Consider the following 13043-nt stretch of genomic DNA (forward strand, 5'->3'; position numbering starts at 1 on the left):
ACTATTTACACCCCCGGTCATATTTTCGTAGTTCTTAGGCGAAGCCCTGCGGAGATCACTTCACCATCATGTCACCATGCCGTCGTGCTGATGGAACTCATCTACTATCTCGACGTCTTGCTGGATCAAGAAGGCGAGGGACGTCACCGAGCTGAATGTGTGCTAAACGCGGAGGTGTCATACGTTCGGCACTAGATCGGTTGGATCGCGAAGAAAGTTCGACTACATCAACCATGTTGTGAAATGCTTCCGCTTACGGTCTACGAGGGTAGGTAGACACACTCTCCCCCTCTCATTGCTATGCATCTCCTTGATAGATCTTGCATGTGCGTAGAAAATTTTTGTTTTCCATGCAACGTTTCCCAACAGCCGGCCCAGCCACACACTTTCATTTAAAAGGACGGGCATGCAGACCTTCCACCCACTGCCAGGAGGGCCCCGAGGTAGGTGCTGACATTTAATAAGACACGGGCGATGGTTGGTCGGCCGACAAATAGGGCCGCGGCGGACACCGAGGGGACGCATGGTGCGGCCGCTTTGTGTCCGTGTCGGCACATTCAGGCCCAAATTTGGGCCGAAAATGGGTCCGCCCGGATGCGAAGCGGACGCGTTTTGGGAATGGGCGGCGCGTTGGGCCAGCATTTTTGTCCGTGGCAACCCAAACGGACATGGGTGACCAAATGGGTCGGCGCGTTGTAGTTGCTCTTACTGCTCCGTGGTGTAATATACTTGTCCAACATGCAAACATTTTTTTAGTAAACTTAACTCCTCGCATGTTTTCTTTCCGAAAAGAAACACCCTGAGCCATATTGCGGAAAAAAATGATTTGAGCCATCGCGTCCATAGGGTATCTCGGGGGCAACTAGGGTTCCCAGGACACCCTCCGCTCCTCCTCATCCATATCCCTGGTGGTCATCATTAGAGGGGGGCGACAGGAAAGTCTGACGGGCACAACGAAGGTGGCAACGAGGCTCACGTTGCTCCGTTTATCATGTGGATGGCGTTAGATGCCCGGACGGCAGCCTCGGGTGGTGAGACAGCAGGCGTTCCCCGCAGGTGCTGCTGGCCGGATCCCTTTATCCCTTGGGTGGCGAGGTGTCGGCGGGCGATGGTCGAGGCGAAGGGCCTTCTTCGGCTTTCGCCTCCCGATATGAAGGTACAACGCCCTTCCGCCTCTCTAAATCAATCCTCCTTGTCAATACTGGTGCACAACAATGTCGGCCGCATGCCCTAGCAAACTAGAGAGGTGATGATGGCACAATTTTGGCTATGAGGGGAACCCCTGAATGGTTAGTTTGAGCATGGCAGCGGCAACTCCCAAGGGCGCCACTTTCCTTCCTCAAGGAGTTGTTGAAGACGCTTCCCGCACCACGTCACTTTCCCGAGTGAAAGCTTAAAATCCATTGTGAATTGGTCGGCGACGACGTTGCTAGACATTTGGGGAAGGTTGGTCTTGGACGAATGGTGTCATTGTATGGAGGTGTTCGGTTACTTTCAGTTTCAAGCGATGGTGGCAAGCGATGCTTTTTCTTGCACGTCAGGCGCTTTCTCTTTGGTGGTGCTTGATAACCCACAAGTGTAGGGGATAATTGTAGCCTCTTTTAATAAGTAAGAGTTTCGAACCCAACGAGGAGCTAAAGGTAGAACAAATATTCTCTCGAGTCCTATCTGCCACTAATACGACTCTACGCACGCTTAGTGTTCGCCTTACCTAGAACAAGTATGAAACTAGAAGTACTTTGTAGGTGTTGTTGGAAAGCTTTGCAAGATAATAAAGAACATGTAAATAAAAAGAAGGGGCTGTTTAGATAAAGAAGCAATAAAGTAAATATAGCAAGTGTGGAAAAGTGGTGGTAGGAGTTGTGAAATTGTCCCTAAGCAATTGACTATGTTACTAGACCGGTAATCACTATTGTAATTCTATTTGAGGGAGAGGCATAAGTTACATACTTCCTCTTCTTGGATCATATGCACTTATGATTGGAACTCTAGCAAGCATCCGCAACTACTAAAGATCATTAAGGTAAAACCCAACCATAGCATTAAAGTATCAAGTCCCCTTTATCCCATACGCAAACAACCTACTTACTCGGGTCTATGCTTCTGTCACTCACGCCACCCACCATAAGCAAATCATGAACATATTGCAAACCCTATAGCGGGAATCCCTCACGCTTGCGCGACACGGAGGGCACAATAGGACATCACCAATAATAAAACATGCAATTCAAACCAATCATAGCAATTCACCAATCACCGGTAGGATAACAAAAATCTACTCAGACATCATAGGATGGCAACACATCATTGGATAATAATATGAAGCATAAAGCACCATGTTCAAGTAGAGGGTACAGCGGGTTGCGGGAGAGTGGACCGCTGAATATAGATGGGGGAAGGTGATGGAGATGTTGGTGAAGATGGCGGAGGTGTTGGTGAAGATCGCGGTGATGATGATGGCCGCCGGCGGTGTTTCGGCGCCACCGAAAGCAAGGGGGAGAGAGCCCCCTTTTCTCTTCTTCTTCTTCCTTGACCTTCTCCCTAGATGGGAGAAGGGTTTACCCTCTGGTCCTTGGCTCCCATGGCGTGGGAGGGCGAGAGCCCCTCCGAGATTGGATCTATCTCTCTGTCTCTCTCTGTTTCTGCGTTCCCGATTCTGCCCTTTCACCGTTTCTTTTATATCCGGAGATCCGTAACTCCGATTGGGGTGAATCTTTCGCCCAGATTTTTCTCATAAAATTAGCTTTCTTGCGGCAAAAGAAGAGCGTCAACTGCCTTACGGGGTGCCCACGAGGGTCCAGGGCGCGCCCCCCTGCCTCGTGGCCCCCTCAAGCACCGTCTCGTGTTGATTCTTCCTCCAAAAATCACAAATATTCCAAAATAATTCTCCATCTGTTTTTATCCCGTTTGGACTCCGTTTGATATTGGGTTTCTGCGAAACATAAAACATGCAACAAAGAGGAACTGGCACTGGGCACTGGATCAATATGTTAGTCCCAAAAATAGTATAAAAAATTGCCAAAAGTATATGAAAGTTGAATAATATTAGCATGGAACAATCAAAAATTATAGATACGACGGAGACGTATCAGTGCTCTCTAGTGTGGTGTGCACTGTAATGTCATTTGGTCTGTTTCAACTCCCCCTCGAAAATAGAAGAGGCTAGGATTTCGTCTCGTGCGTAGTGTCGTTTCATGTAGGTTCTTGGTTCTTGTGTCCGAGTGGTGACGTAATTGAGTTTCTCTGCCCCCAAAGGTGTTCACTCTAACACTAGCAAATAGGTGAGTGTGTGGTCCCGGGGATCTAGGAGACCAGATCTATTGAGAAGTCATCAACCAGACATGGATTACACAAGGCTAATAAGAAAAAAAATAGTTGAACGATACAATGAGCTGATAGAGCATCTTATTGCACAACACATAGAGAAATCACAAAAAGAGAAAACAAATGAAAGCATAGCTTGAAAATGGTGCTACCCACCACACTCCGGGAACCTAAAACGGAAGAGACAACAGTGGATTAGCCGACCGCCACTGGAAGAATGCATGCATGAAAGTTCCATCGTGTTGAGAAGACGCAACTCATTCCTACTCAAATGCCGAAGAGGGACCCTACCCTGCCATCTTGGCTAGAAGGACACCACGCCATCGACTTGAAGAGGCGCTCACCTGAGAGCTATGAAAGGAGCTGGCCTCGCGACCACAGAGAGAACACAACAATTGAATTGCTCGAAGCACGAAGGACACCACGTCGACTATTATAGTGCCACCCTCAGAGACCCAAGTGAAGATGGAAAGATACTAGGGGCAATCGAAGGCGAAACAACGACACCGAGACTGAGCCTAGGCGACAAACAAGTTGAAAACATGGATGGACTTCGTAGAAAGGGACCAGGGACCCAACATCGCAGTCGTGCCGCTGCCATCGGGAAGGAGAATGCTATCCCCTTTGGCCCATGGGCAAAAAATACATTGCAAATCCAAAATGACACATGTACAACACCTACCACCGAAGGACGATCCAAGTACTGCCTTCGCTAACTAGAGTTGGACTTGCCACCAAAAGACAAACGCATATGAGCACCCTGTACATTCGAAAGCAACCCTTGGTGGCCGTTTGCAGGCAGAGACAAGGCACAACTTGTGTCTATCTAGATAAAGAATATGTTGCCTCGGAGCACTTCGCTGATTAATACCCAGGATGAAGCCTTTGAATTTCATGAGCCAAAGCTCAAGAATATAACGCCCGCACGAATCTTCACTTGAGAAATCAACAAGATCGGTCTTTACCTCATGCAAGGAGAGTACACTAGTAGAGAATCGCTTTGCATGCAGATTCACCACATGGGACGGTGCCAGTTGTGCAATCCGCCTCAAAGATAGTGTCTCTAATACACGAAACAATGCAGGCGGTTTCGAAAATCAGTCGCAAGCGGTTGTCTCCAATGTTGAGATTGCCGAAGGCATCTCTTTCGTTTGTAACTGCCTCAAATGCCTGAATTGTCCTTTCTATTGTTGGATTTTGTTTCGAATATCTTAATACATTTATGCAACATTCACAATACACAATCACAACCTTCTCATAACGCACATGCATGTTCCTCTCATAACTGCAATGCATTATGTAAATACATACATATATGTTGAAATGTCTAAAATATGTAACAAAGTGCAAGTCTACAATGTGTCTAGGGATAACATGTGCTACAAAGTGCAAATGAAGCCCGACACAAAGACGAAGCCTCTCCCAACCTTTCTGAGTACGCTTGATGCTTGTTGATTTTCTATCATCCCATCCACAACGAATCGAATGAAACCGCTTCGGTTTTCTTTTCTTTTGATAAAAACCATTGTTCCGCTCTCGCTGGACACTCAGCCAAAACTAAAAAAAGTAGAACAAGTATAATAAGAATATCGCCAGAAGCAGCAGTGAAGACCTAGCAAAGACAATGGCCAAAAACAAAAAGCAGATCCCCTCCAATGCAGCTACCAACAGATAGGTGGACAAAAGCCAATAGTATCACCGAAACCCCTAATGAAGAAGGGCCGCCACATCACCCTTGTACCCATCTCCAGCAAGCCGCAACAAACCCCACCACACCACATATCAAATCCCTCCCAACAGCCCCCACACCCCCTCTGTAGACAGCCCCGACCAGGCAACTGAGCGACATGTGCCTCCTTATGCCCTCCCAGTCGCCACGTCACATTTGACCAAGAAAGACTTACGGTCCCACTCATCGACAGACGGGTCTCAGGCGTCCACACCGCTGAACAAAACCACCTATAGAATAGGCTAACTCACGCAGCACAACTCATATTTGGACGACTGAGAAAAAATGACGTAAGAAACAAAACAATGACGTGAATCACTCCTAGGAGTATGACCCCTATGTAGAAAATTAGCTTGCCCAAAACTTCCTCAAATTTTTGTAACTTCTCTATAGTCTAGTGGTTAGCCAAAAATTGAAATTACCCAAAAACAAGCTTTCTTTTCCGGGGCCAAAATTTGAAATTACACAAACACAAACCTTCAAAAGCCAAATTTCAGCCCAACCCAAACAAGTCAGCAAAGATCCAGTCACACTGTGAGGAAAGCAGAGAAAGGGAGGCCCCAGATCCACCGAACCCGGGCGAGCATGACGGCGGTAGGCGGCGACGCGGCGAGCATGGTGGCTGTGGGCCTGGTGTGGGGCGCCACGAACGCGCTGATGCGCCGGGGCGCGCTCGTCTGGGACCGCCGCTCCCGCTCCCTTCCTGCCGGCACCGGTGCCGTCCAGCGGTGGGCCGACCTCCTGCTCACGTGGCAGTACTCGGCGCCGTTCCTCGCCAACCTCTCGGCCTCCGCCGCCTTCTTCCGCCTCCTCGGCGACTCGCCCATCTCCGTCGCCGTGCCAGTCACCAACGCCACCACCTTCGCCGCCACCGCCGTCGCCGCCGCGCTCCTCGGGGAGGCCACCCGCGTCGCGCCCGCCGCGCTCGGCACCGCGCTCATCGTCCTCGGCGTCTGGGTCTGCATCGTCTAGCTCGCTAACCCTCGTCCGTTCCAACTTCCAAGGGTCCTCATCTGTCTTCAGTATTGTCTGTAGAATTAGCTCGAATTTGGTCTACTTGTGTAAATCTGTCCGTTGATAACATGTGCCTTTGATGCTGATATTTAGGCTGTTTCTCATTTTGGCCTTTAGCAATCTTGCTTATTTCAGGCCTGGATGGATAGGGAACCTGGTAATTGTATCACATGGTGAAGAACACACAGCATCTCATTTCATCAATTCTCTGTTTCCCTGTTTGTGCCATCTGAATCAGTTCTGTTCGTATCCAGGATCAGTTAGCTGCAGTCCTCAGACTAGGCGGCAGAATTCGGAAAAACTGGCTGGGTGGAGCCTATAATGAGTCCTCAGAAGGAGCTTGCTTGCCTCTCAAGGAACCCATTCGGCGTAAAGGCCTCAGGTCCAAAAATGTCCTTGGACATGAAAATGATTATGAATGCAAAGATAAAAAAATGTCCTCGGACATGAAAATGATTATGAATGCAAAGATATCGGGTTTGTTGAACTCGCCTACGAAGCCGAAGTCTGAAGATGAAGCAACGACTCGGAGGAGCCGAGCAATGTCCTTGGTTTGAAGATCAGATTAGGGGCTGCTGACGGTGTCCTACATAGGAAGGTACTAACTACGTCGGCCCGAGGATGGGCTGGGTCGAGGACCCCCAGACGATTAACTAGTGGGCCACTTTCGCCAGGCATCATGATGTACTCAAGATGAAATCTTCTAAAGACTTGACGCACACTCCAAGACATAACGTAATCCTCGGGGTGTCTATCTCCTGATGTAACCGACTTAGGTGTAACTCTAGGTGCCCCCGGTGTCTATATAAGCCGAGGGGTTTAGACCGTAGAGGTAGATTCATTCACATATGATCTCGAGGTAGATCAACATGTACTATAAGCAGGATGAAGGATTTTACCTCTTCGAGAGGGCCCAAACCTGGATAAACACTATGTCCCTTCTTCGTCATGTTATCATCGTGCCAAGATCACCAGCTCGGGACCTTCTACCCGAGATCTGCCGGATTTAGCTCCATCAACTAGATGTTGCCATCAAGACGACCACGGCTAGAGCTGGTTGCGAGGAATGCGACGACACCATGGCCGAAAGATGTTGGAATCGGCTGTGCATGGGGGGATGCTATGACCGCGACTGGTATATGCTGAAGTCATGTGCGAGGAAAGTAAGACCCTGGCATTAACAACGAGTTGCAATCGACGGCGTGGGCGGTGGACCAAAGGAGGGGTTGTACAATGAGGGCATGGGCAATGGTGGCAGCACCTGGTGCTGCCCCTGCCCATCCATACCAGCCAACAGAGGTGAGACCACCATTTAATTTAATAGCCATCCAACGCATCAGTGGCTTCCTGACGTGAGCCAATTTTTCTTTCCCATTCTTTATGTATACTATTGTGCGTGGCCGTCGTCCCTTTCCTTCCCTCTGTCCTCTTCTTTTCATCTCGCTTCTACTTTTTCCTTGGAGAAACCAGCTCCTCTGCAGGATCCCCTGACACCTACGAAGCAGCCAAACCACCACCGTGGCATCCAAGCCTACCTGGTCCTGCGGAGCAGCAGGCTGAGGCGACGCGTTGGCCATGCCCTAAGGTCGGTGGTCCTACTGCACGGCGGCGCGATGCTGCCAGACGGGGGCTGCTAGGGACGATGCCCATGGGATCAGACAAGCTACCCGGTCAACCGGCGGCTAGCATTGCCCAAAAAGAAATCTGCTAGAGATGCTCGACGGTTTATCACGGCCTTGTATCCAGGGCAAACTATTTTAGGAAAAGATGAGGAAATATTATGTTTTTGAAACGGGGGCAAAAGTTTTGCCTCATCCATTAAATAAGAGAGAATAGAGTTTGTTACAAGTAACTCGAATACACGACACAGGAATTACTCTCACAATATTATGAACCTTAGTTTTTTTCTTTTTTTGCACCAACGATGACCCAAAGGTTAGCCTCGTCGCGGTGGAGGCAGGCAATATAGTCGGTGGCGTGCTCTTATGCTTGAAGACTCGTGTGTTTCACTCGTCCAAATAGTCCACGAAACAAGCAAGGTGTGGGATGCCTTGTCTTGTCGGTTTGGCGTGTCGTTGTCGCAAGTATTTGCCCACCAAGCCTCAACCGAGTCGAACAAGGGCCAAGCGGTTATGGCAAGCCCAAGAATGTGGTATTTGTCGGTGACCAAAGACCAAAACCTTCGAGTGTAGTGGCGTTTGTATAAGAGGTGAGTCCCACATTCTTGCACCCTCTTGCAAAGAGGGCAAAGATCACAGTTTGGCCACCTAGGCTTCGCCAGTCAATCGGCGGTCCAAATTCTATCTTGTAGTGCCAACCAAGCAAAGAACTTGACTTTTGGAGGAGCCCAAGCCTTCCAACCATTTTATCCATGGGTGAGAGAACCATCCCCAGGAATTGCGCCTTGTATGCGAATGTCGCCGAGTAGGGCCCTCTAGTCGTATGCTTCCATAGGATGTTGTCCTCGGTGAGTTCATCGAGTTGGATCTCATGCAAGGCATCCAAAGGATGAAGAACTGTGTGATGTGCTCTGCAGATACATTGGTGGTGGTGGGGGTAATCTTGAGAATCCACACGTTGTGTTTAAGGGCCTCACGAACCTTCCACTTCTTTCTCTTGGACACTTCATGAATGAGTGGGGCAATGTCTTTTGGCTTGCGACCAAGGAGCCAAGGTGAATCCCAGAAGGGGGTCTTCGCACCGTTACCAATGATGATAGTGGTGGATGCATAGAAAAAGTTGAGGTCCTCCTCGTCACACGGGTTCCCATCCCCGCCCACATCTTGGTGGGCTTCTTCCATTCATACCACAGCCACCACAACTAGAAAGCACGCGTAAATTTGTTGGTGTTGAGTACCCCGAGTCCCCCATATTGAAGTGGCCGGCAAACAAACTCCCAATTCACCTTGCATTTTGCCCTCGACGTCTTGTTCGAACCGGACCATAAGAAAGCTCTCTCGAGCTTGTTTACATTGAGAAGGATGGTTGGCGGGATGACCAACGGTGTGGCCGGGTAGACCACCTGGATTGTGATCACAGACTTGACAAGAGTCGTTCGTTCGATGGTGGTGATGTTTTGGCCCTCATAAGTTGTTAAGTTGCTCGCAACCTTGTCCACTAAAAACTGAAGATCCGCCAACTTTAGTTTTCAAATGGAGAGGGGGAGCCCAAAGTATCGCAGGGGGGAGAAGTCCTTGGTGCCGGCAACCTTCGGATTAGGCGACCCAAATCGAGATGGTTGCAACGAATGGGCACAAACGAGCTCTTTGTGGCAATTGGTGCACAGGCCCGTGACCTCTCCGAAGCCCTTCAAGATGCTTGGCAAGGTTGTCAACATCTCTTTTGATCGGAGCCAAGAAGAAGGCCACGTCATCTGCGTATAGAGAGGTCCTCAACATGGCCCCCTTCCCCTAATTTTATGGAGGAGCCCCTTTCTCGTAGCAACATCAAGAATTCTTTGGAGCGGGTCAATGGCGATGTCGAAGAGGAGCTAAGGAGGGTCGCGATCCCCTTCTGGGATACCCAAATAAGGGGTACCCTTGCCGAAGGCCCTGCCCATGTTTAATTGGGTCGCCGGCAATATCATTGAGGATGATCCTCAATGAAGAGGAGCTAAGGAGGGTCGCGATCCAATCCCCAAATTTGTTTGGGAATCCTCATCATTGGAGTAGGTCAAGCAAATACTCCCACTTAACGGTGTCGAAGGCCTTGCGGATATCAAGCTTGAAGAGGAGGGAAGGGTTGTGAAGGCGCCGAGCAAGGTTGCGAACATACAAGAATTTGTCGTGGATGCTTCTTGTTTTGATGAAAGCGCTTTGGGCGTTGGAGACGAGACTTGTCATGTGGGGCCCAATCCTTAAGGAGAGCACCATGGCAATAATCTTCGCGATCGCGTGGATGAGGCTGATAGGTTATAATTGGCAATTCTCTCCGCCCCTTACTTTTTAGACAAAAGCGCCACTTTGCGGAATTGAGCCACTCGAGATTTGAAGTGTGAAGGGAGTCAAAATGACTAATGACCCTCATGAGGTCAGGCTTGACAATGTTCCAACACTTCTTGTAAAAGAGGCTGGTGAAGCCATCCGGCCCCGGGGCCTTGTCACTTGGCATGTCGTTGGTCGCTTCAAGGACCTCACTCTCGGTCATCGGGGAGTCGAGGCCATTCAAGTCGAGTGGATCCAAATTTAGCTCCTCCTATTTGAAATCTTCGCGGCTTTTGGGGCCTCTCTTCGTGACATTAGAAAAACGATCCATGACCAGTTTCTCTTGGCTTCATGCTTGGTGACCCACCCATGATCATTCTTGATTCTATGGATATGGTTTTTTCGCTTCCTAGCATTAACTCGGCGGTGGAAGAATTTAGTATTTGTGTCCCCCCTCTCAAAGGTTGGAAATGTTGGAAATATGCCCTAGAGGCAATAATAAAAGTATTATTATTATATTTCCTTGTTCATGATAATTGTCTTTTATTCATGCTATAACTGTATTATCCGGAAATCGTAATACACGTGTGAATACATAGACCACAATATGTCCCTAGTGAGCCTCTAGTTGACTAGCTCGTTGTGATCAACAGATAGTCATGGTTTCCTGGCTATGGACATTGGATGTCGTTGATAACGGGATCACATCATTAAGAGAATGATGTGATGGACAAGACCCAATCCTAAGACTAGCACAAAAGATCGTGTAGTTCATTTGCTAGAGCTTTGCCAATGTCAAGTATCTCTTCCTTTGACCATGAGATCGTGTAACTCCTGGATGCCATAGGAGTGCTTTGGGTGTATCAAACGTCACAACGTAACTGGGTGACTATAAAGGTGCACTACAGGTATCTCCGAAAGTATCTATTGTTTTATGCGGATCGAGACTGGGATTTGTCACTCCGTGTAAACGGAGAGGTATCTCTGGGCCCACTCGGTAGGACATCATCATATGCGCAATGTGACCAAGGAGTTGATCACGGGATGATGTGTTACGGAACGAGTAAAGTGACTTGCCGGTAACGAGATTGAACAAGGTATTGGATACCGACGATCGAATCTCGGGCAAGTAACATACCGCTAGACAAAGGGAATTGAATACGGGATTGATTGAGTCCTTGACATCATGGTTCATCCGATGAGATCATCATGGAACATGTGGGAGCCAACATGGGTATCCAGATCCCGCTGTTGGTTATTGACCGGAGAACGTCTCGGTCATGTCTGCATGTCTCCCGAACCCGTAGGGTCTACACACTTAAGGTTCGATGACGCTAGGGTTATAAAGGAAGCTTGTATGTGGTTACCGAATGTTGTTCGGAGTCCCGGATGAGATCCCGGACGTCACGAGGAGTTCCGGAATGGTCCAGAGGTAAAGATTTATATATAGGAAGTCCTGTTTCGGCCATCGGGACAAGTTTCGGGGTCATCGGTATTGTACCGGGACCACCGGAAGGGTCCCGGGGGCCCACCGGGTGGGGCCACCAGCCCCGGGGGGGCACATGGGCTGTAGGGGGTGCGCCTTGGCCTACATGGGCCAAGGGCACCAGCCCCAAGAGGCCCATGCGCCTAGGGAACCCTAGAGGGAAGAGTCCTCAAGGGGGAAGGCACCTCCGAGGTGCCTTGGGGAGGATGGACTCCTCCCCCCCCCCCTCTTGGCCGCACCCCTTTCTTGGAGTAAGGGGCAAGGCTGCGCCTCCCCCCTCTCCCTTGCCCCTATATATAGTGGAGGGGAGGGAGGGCATCCATACCTGAGCCCTTGGCGCCTCCCTCCCTCCCGTGACACCTCCTCCTCTCCCGTAGGTGCTTGGCGAAGCCCTGCTGGATTGCCACGCTCCTCCACCACCACCACGCCGTTGTGCTGCTGTTGGATGGAGTCTTCCTCAACCTCTCCCTCTCTCCTTGCTGGATCAAGGCGTGGGAGACGCCACCGGGCTGTACGTGTGTTGAACGCGGAGGTGCCGTCCGTTCGGCACTAGGATCATCGGTGATCTGAATCACGACGAGTACGACTCCATCAACCCCGTTCACTTGAACGCTTCCGCTTAGCGATCTACAAGGGTATGTAGATGCACTCTCCTTCTACTCGTTGCTGGTCTCTCCATAGATAGATCTTGGTGAAGCGCAGGAAAATTTTTGAATTTCTGCTACGTTCCCCATCAGGAAATTCTTGCACATTGTTTCTTGCGTGATCTTTCTAGCACATCCAAACCAATGACTCTTCTCTTGAGCCTAGCTCGGAGCTCAACTTGGAAAGGAGCCTATCCTCTTGGGCAATGTCAAAGCGGAGAATCACCAAAAGAGCAGCTTGGTGGTGGATTTTTGCCTTTGAGAAAAGGCCCTACTCCATTCGGAGAGGCGCAACGCCACTTTTTGAGCTTGTGGTAAAGGATTTGGTATGGCTCAGTGTTTCGTTCCACGCCCTTAAAACCACCTCATTGAATCCGGGCATGAATGCCCAAAAGTTTTCGAATTTAAAGACTCAAGGCCTTCTTGGTCCCTTATCATCGGCAAGCAAGAGCGGGCAATGGTCGGAGAGGGAGGAGGAGAGTGCATTCAGGACATGGGTGTTGAAAGTTGTATCCCACTCAGCGTTGCAGAAGGAGTCCAGCTTGCACAAGGTTTGGTTTACCCTCTCGTTGCTCCAAGTGAACCTACGGTTTTGGAGGTGGATTTCTTTGAGCTTGATCCTGCTGCAATTAACATTTCTCTTGTTTCTGTCTTTGGCCTGGTAAATTTGGTTGAAATCCCCGAGCCAAGCCAAGCCATTCCCGATGGCGGCTTTGGCTTAGGTGCTCGACAAAGAAAGCGTCTTTGCAAGAGGGATCCATAGGGCCGTAGACGGATGTGATCTTGAAGAGCACGTCAATCCCTCTCACCCAGACCATGGCGGAGAGCTTGAAGAGACATCAGTCACTCTCACCCGAACCATTGTAGAGAGGCAATACGTTGTGAAGGTGACGTTGGACACGTCAAGAAGATCATCCCAGAGC

The 13043-nt window shown here is 49.6% G+C and overlaps 1 protein-coding gene across 1 annotated transcript; it reads left to right on the top strand.

Annotated features, from left to right (window-relative positions):
- The first annotated feature begins 5245 nt into the window (after nt 1–5245).
- On the top strand, nt 5246–6182 carry LOC119302605 (transmembrane protein 234 homolog). Its single transcript, XM_037579645.1, has one exon. The coding sequence runs from the start codon at nt 5639–5641 to the stop codon at nt 6023–6025; it is 387 nt and encodes a 128-aa protein (XP_037435542.1). The 5' UTR covers nt 5246–5638; the 3' UTR covers nt 6026–6182.
- The last annotated feature ends 6861 nt before the right edge of the window (nt 6183–13043 follow it).

This window comes from Triticum dicoccoides, chromosome 1B (assembly GCF_002162155.2).
Source record: "Triticum dicoccoides isolate Atlit2015 ecotype Zavitan chromosome 1B, WEW_v2.0, whole genome shotgun sequence".
Taxonomy (NCBI): Eukaryota; Viridiplantae; Streptophyta; class Magnoliopsida; order Poales; family Poaceae; genus Triticum; species Triticum dicoccoides.

What these genes read in the sequence shown, in the direction of transcription:
- LOC119302605 (XM_037579645.1), top strand. Translation starts at nt 5,639, where the DNA reads ATGACGGCGGTAGGCGGCGACGCGGCGAGCATGGTGGCTGTGGGCCTG.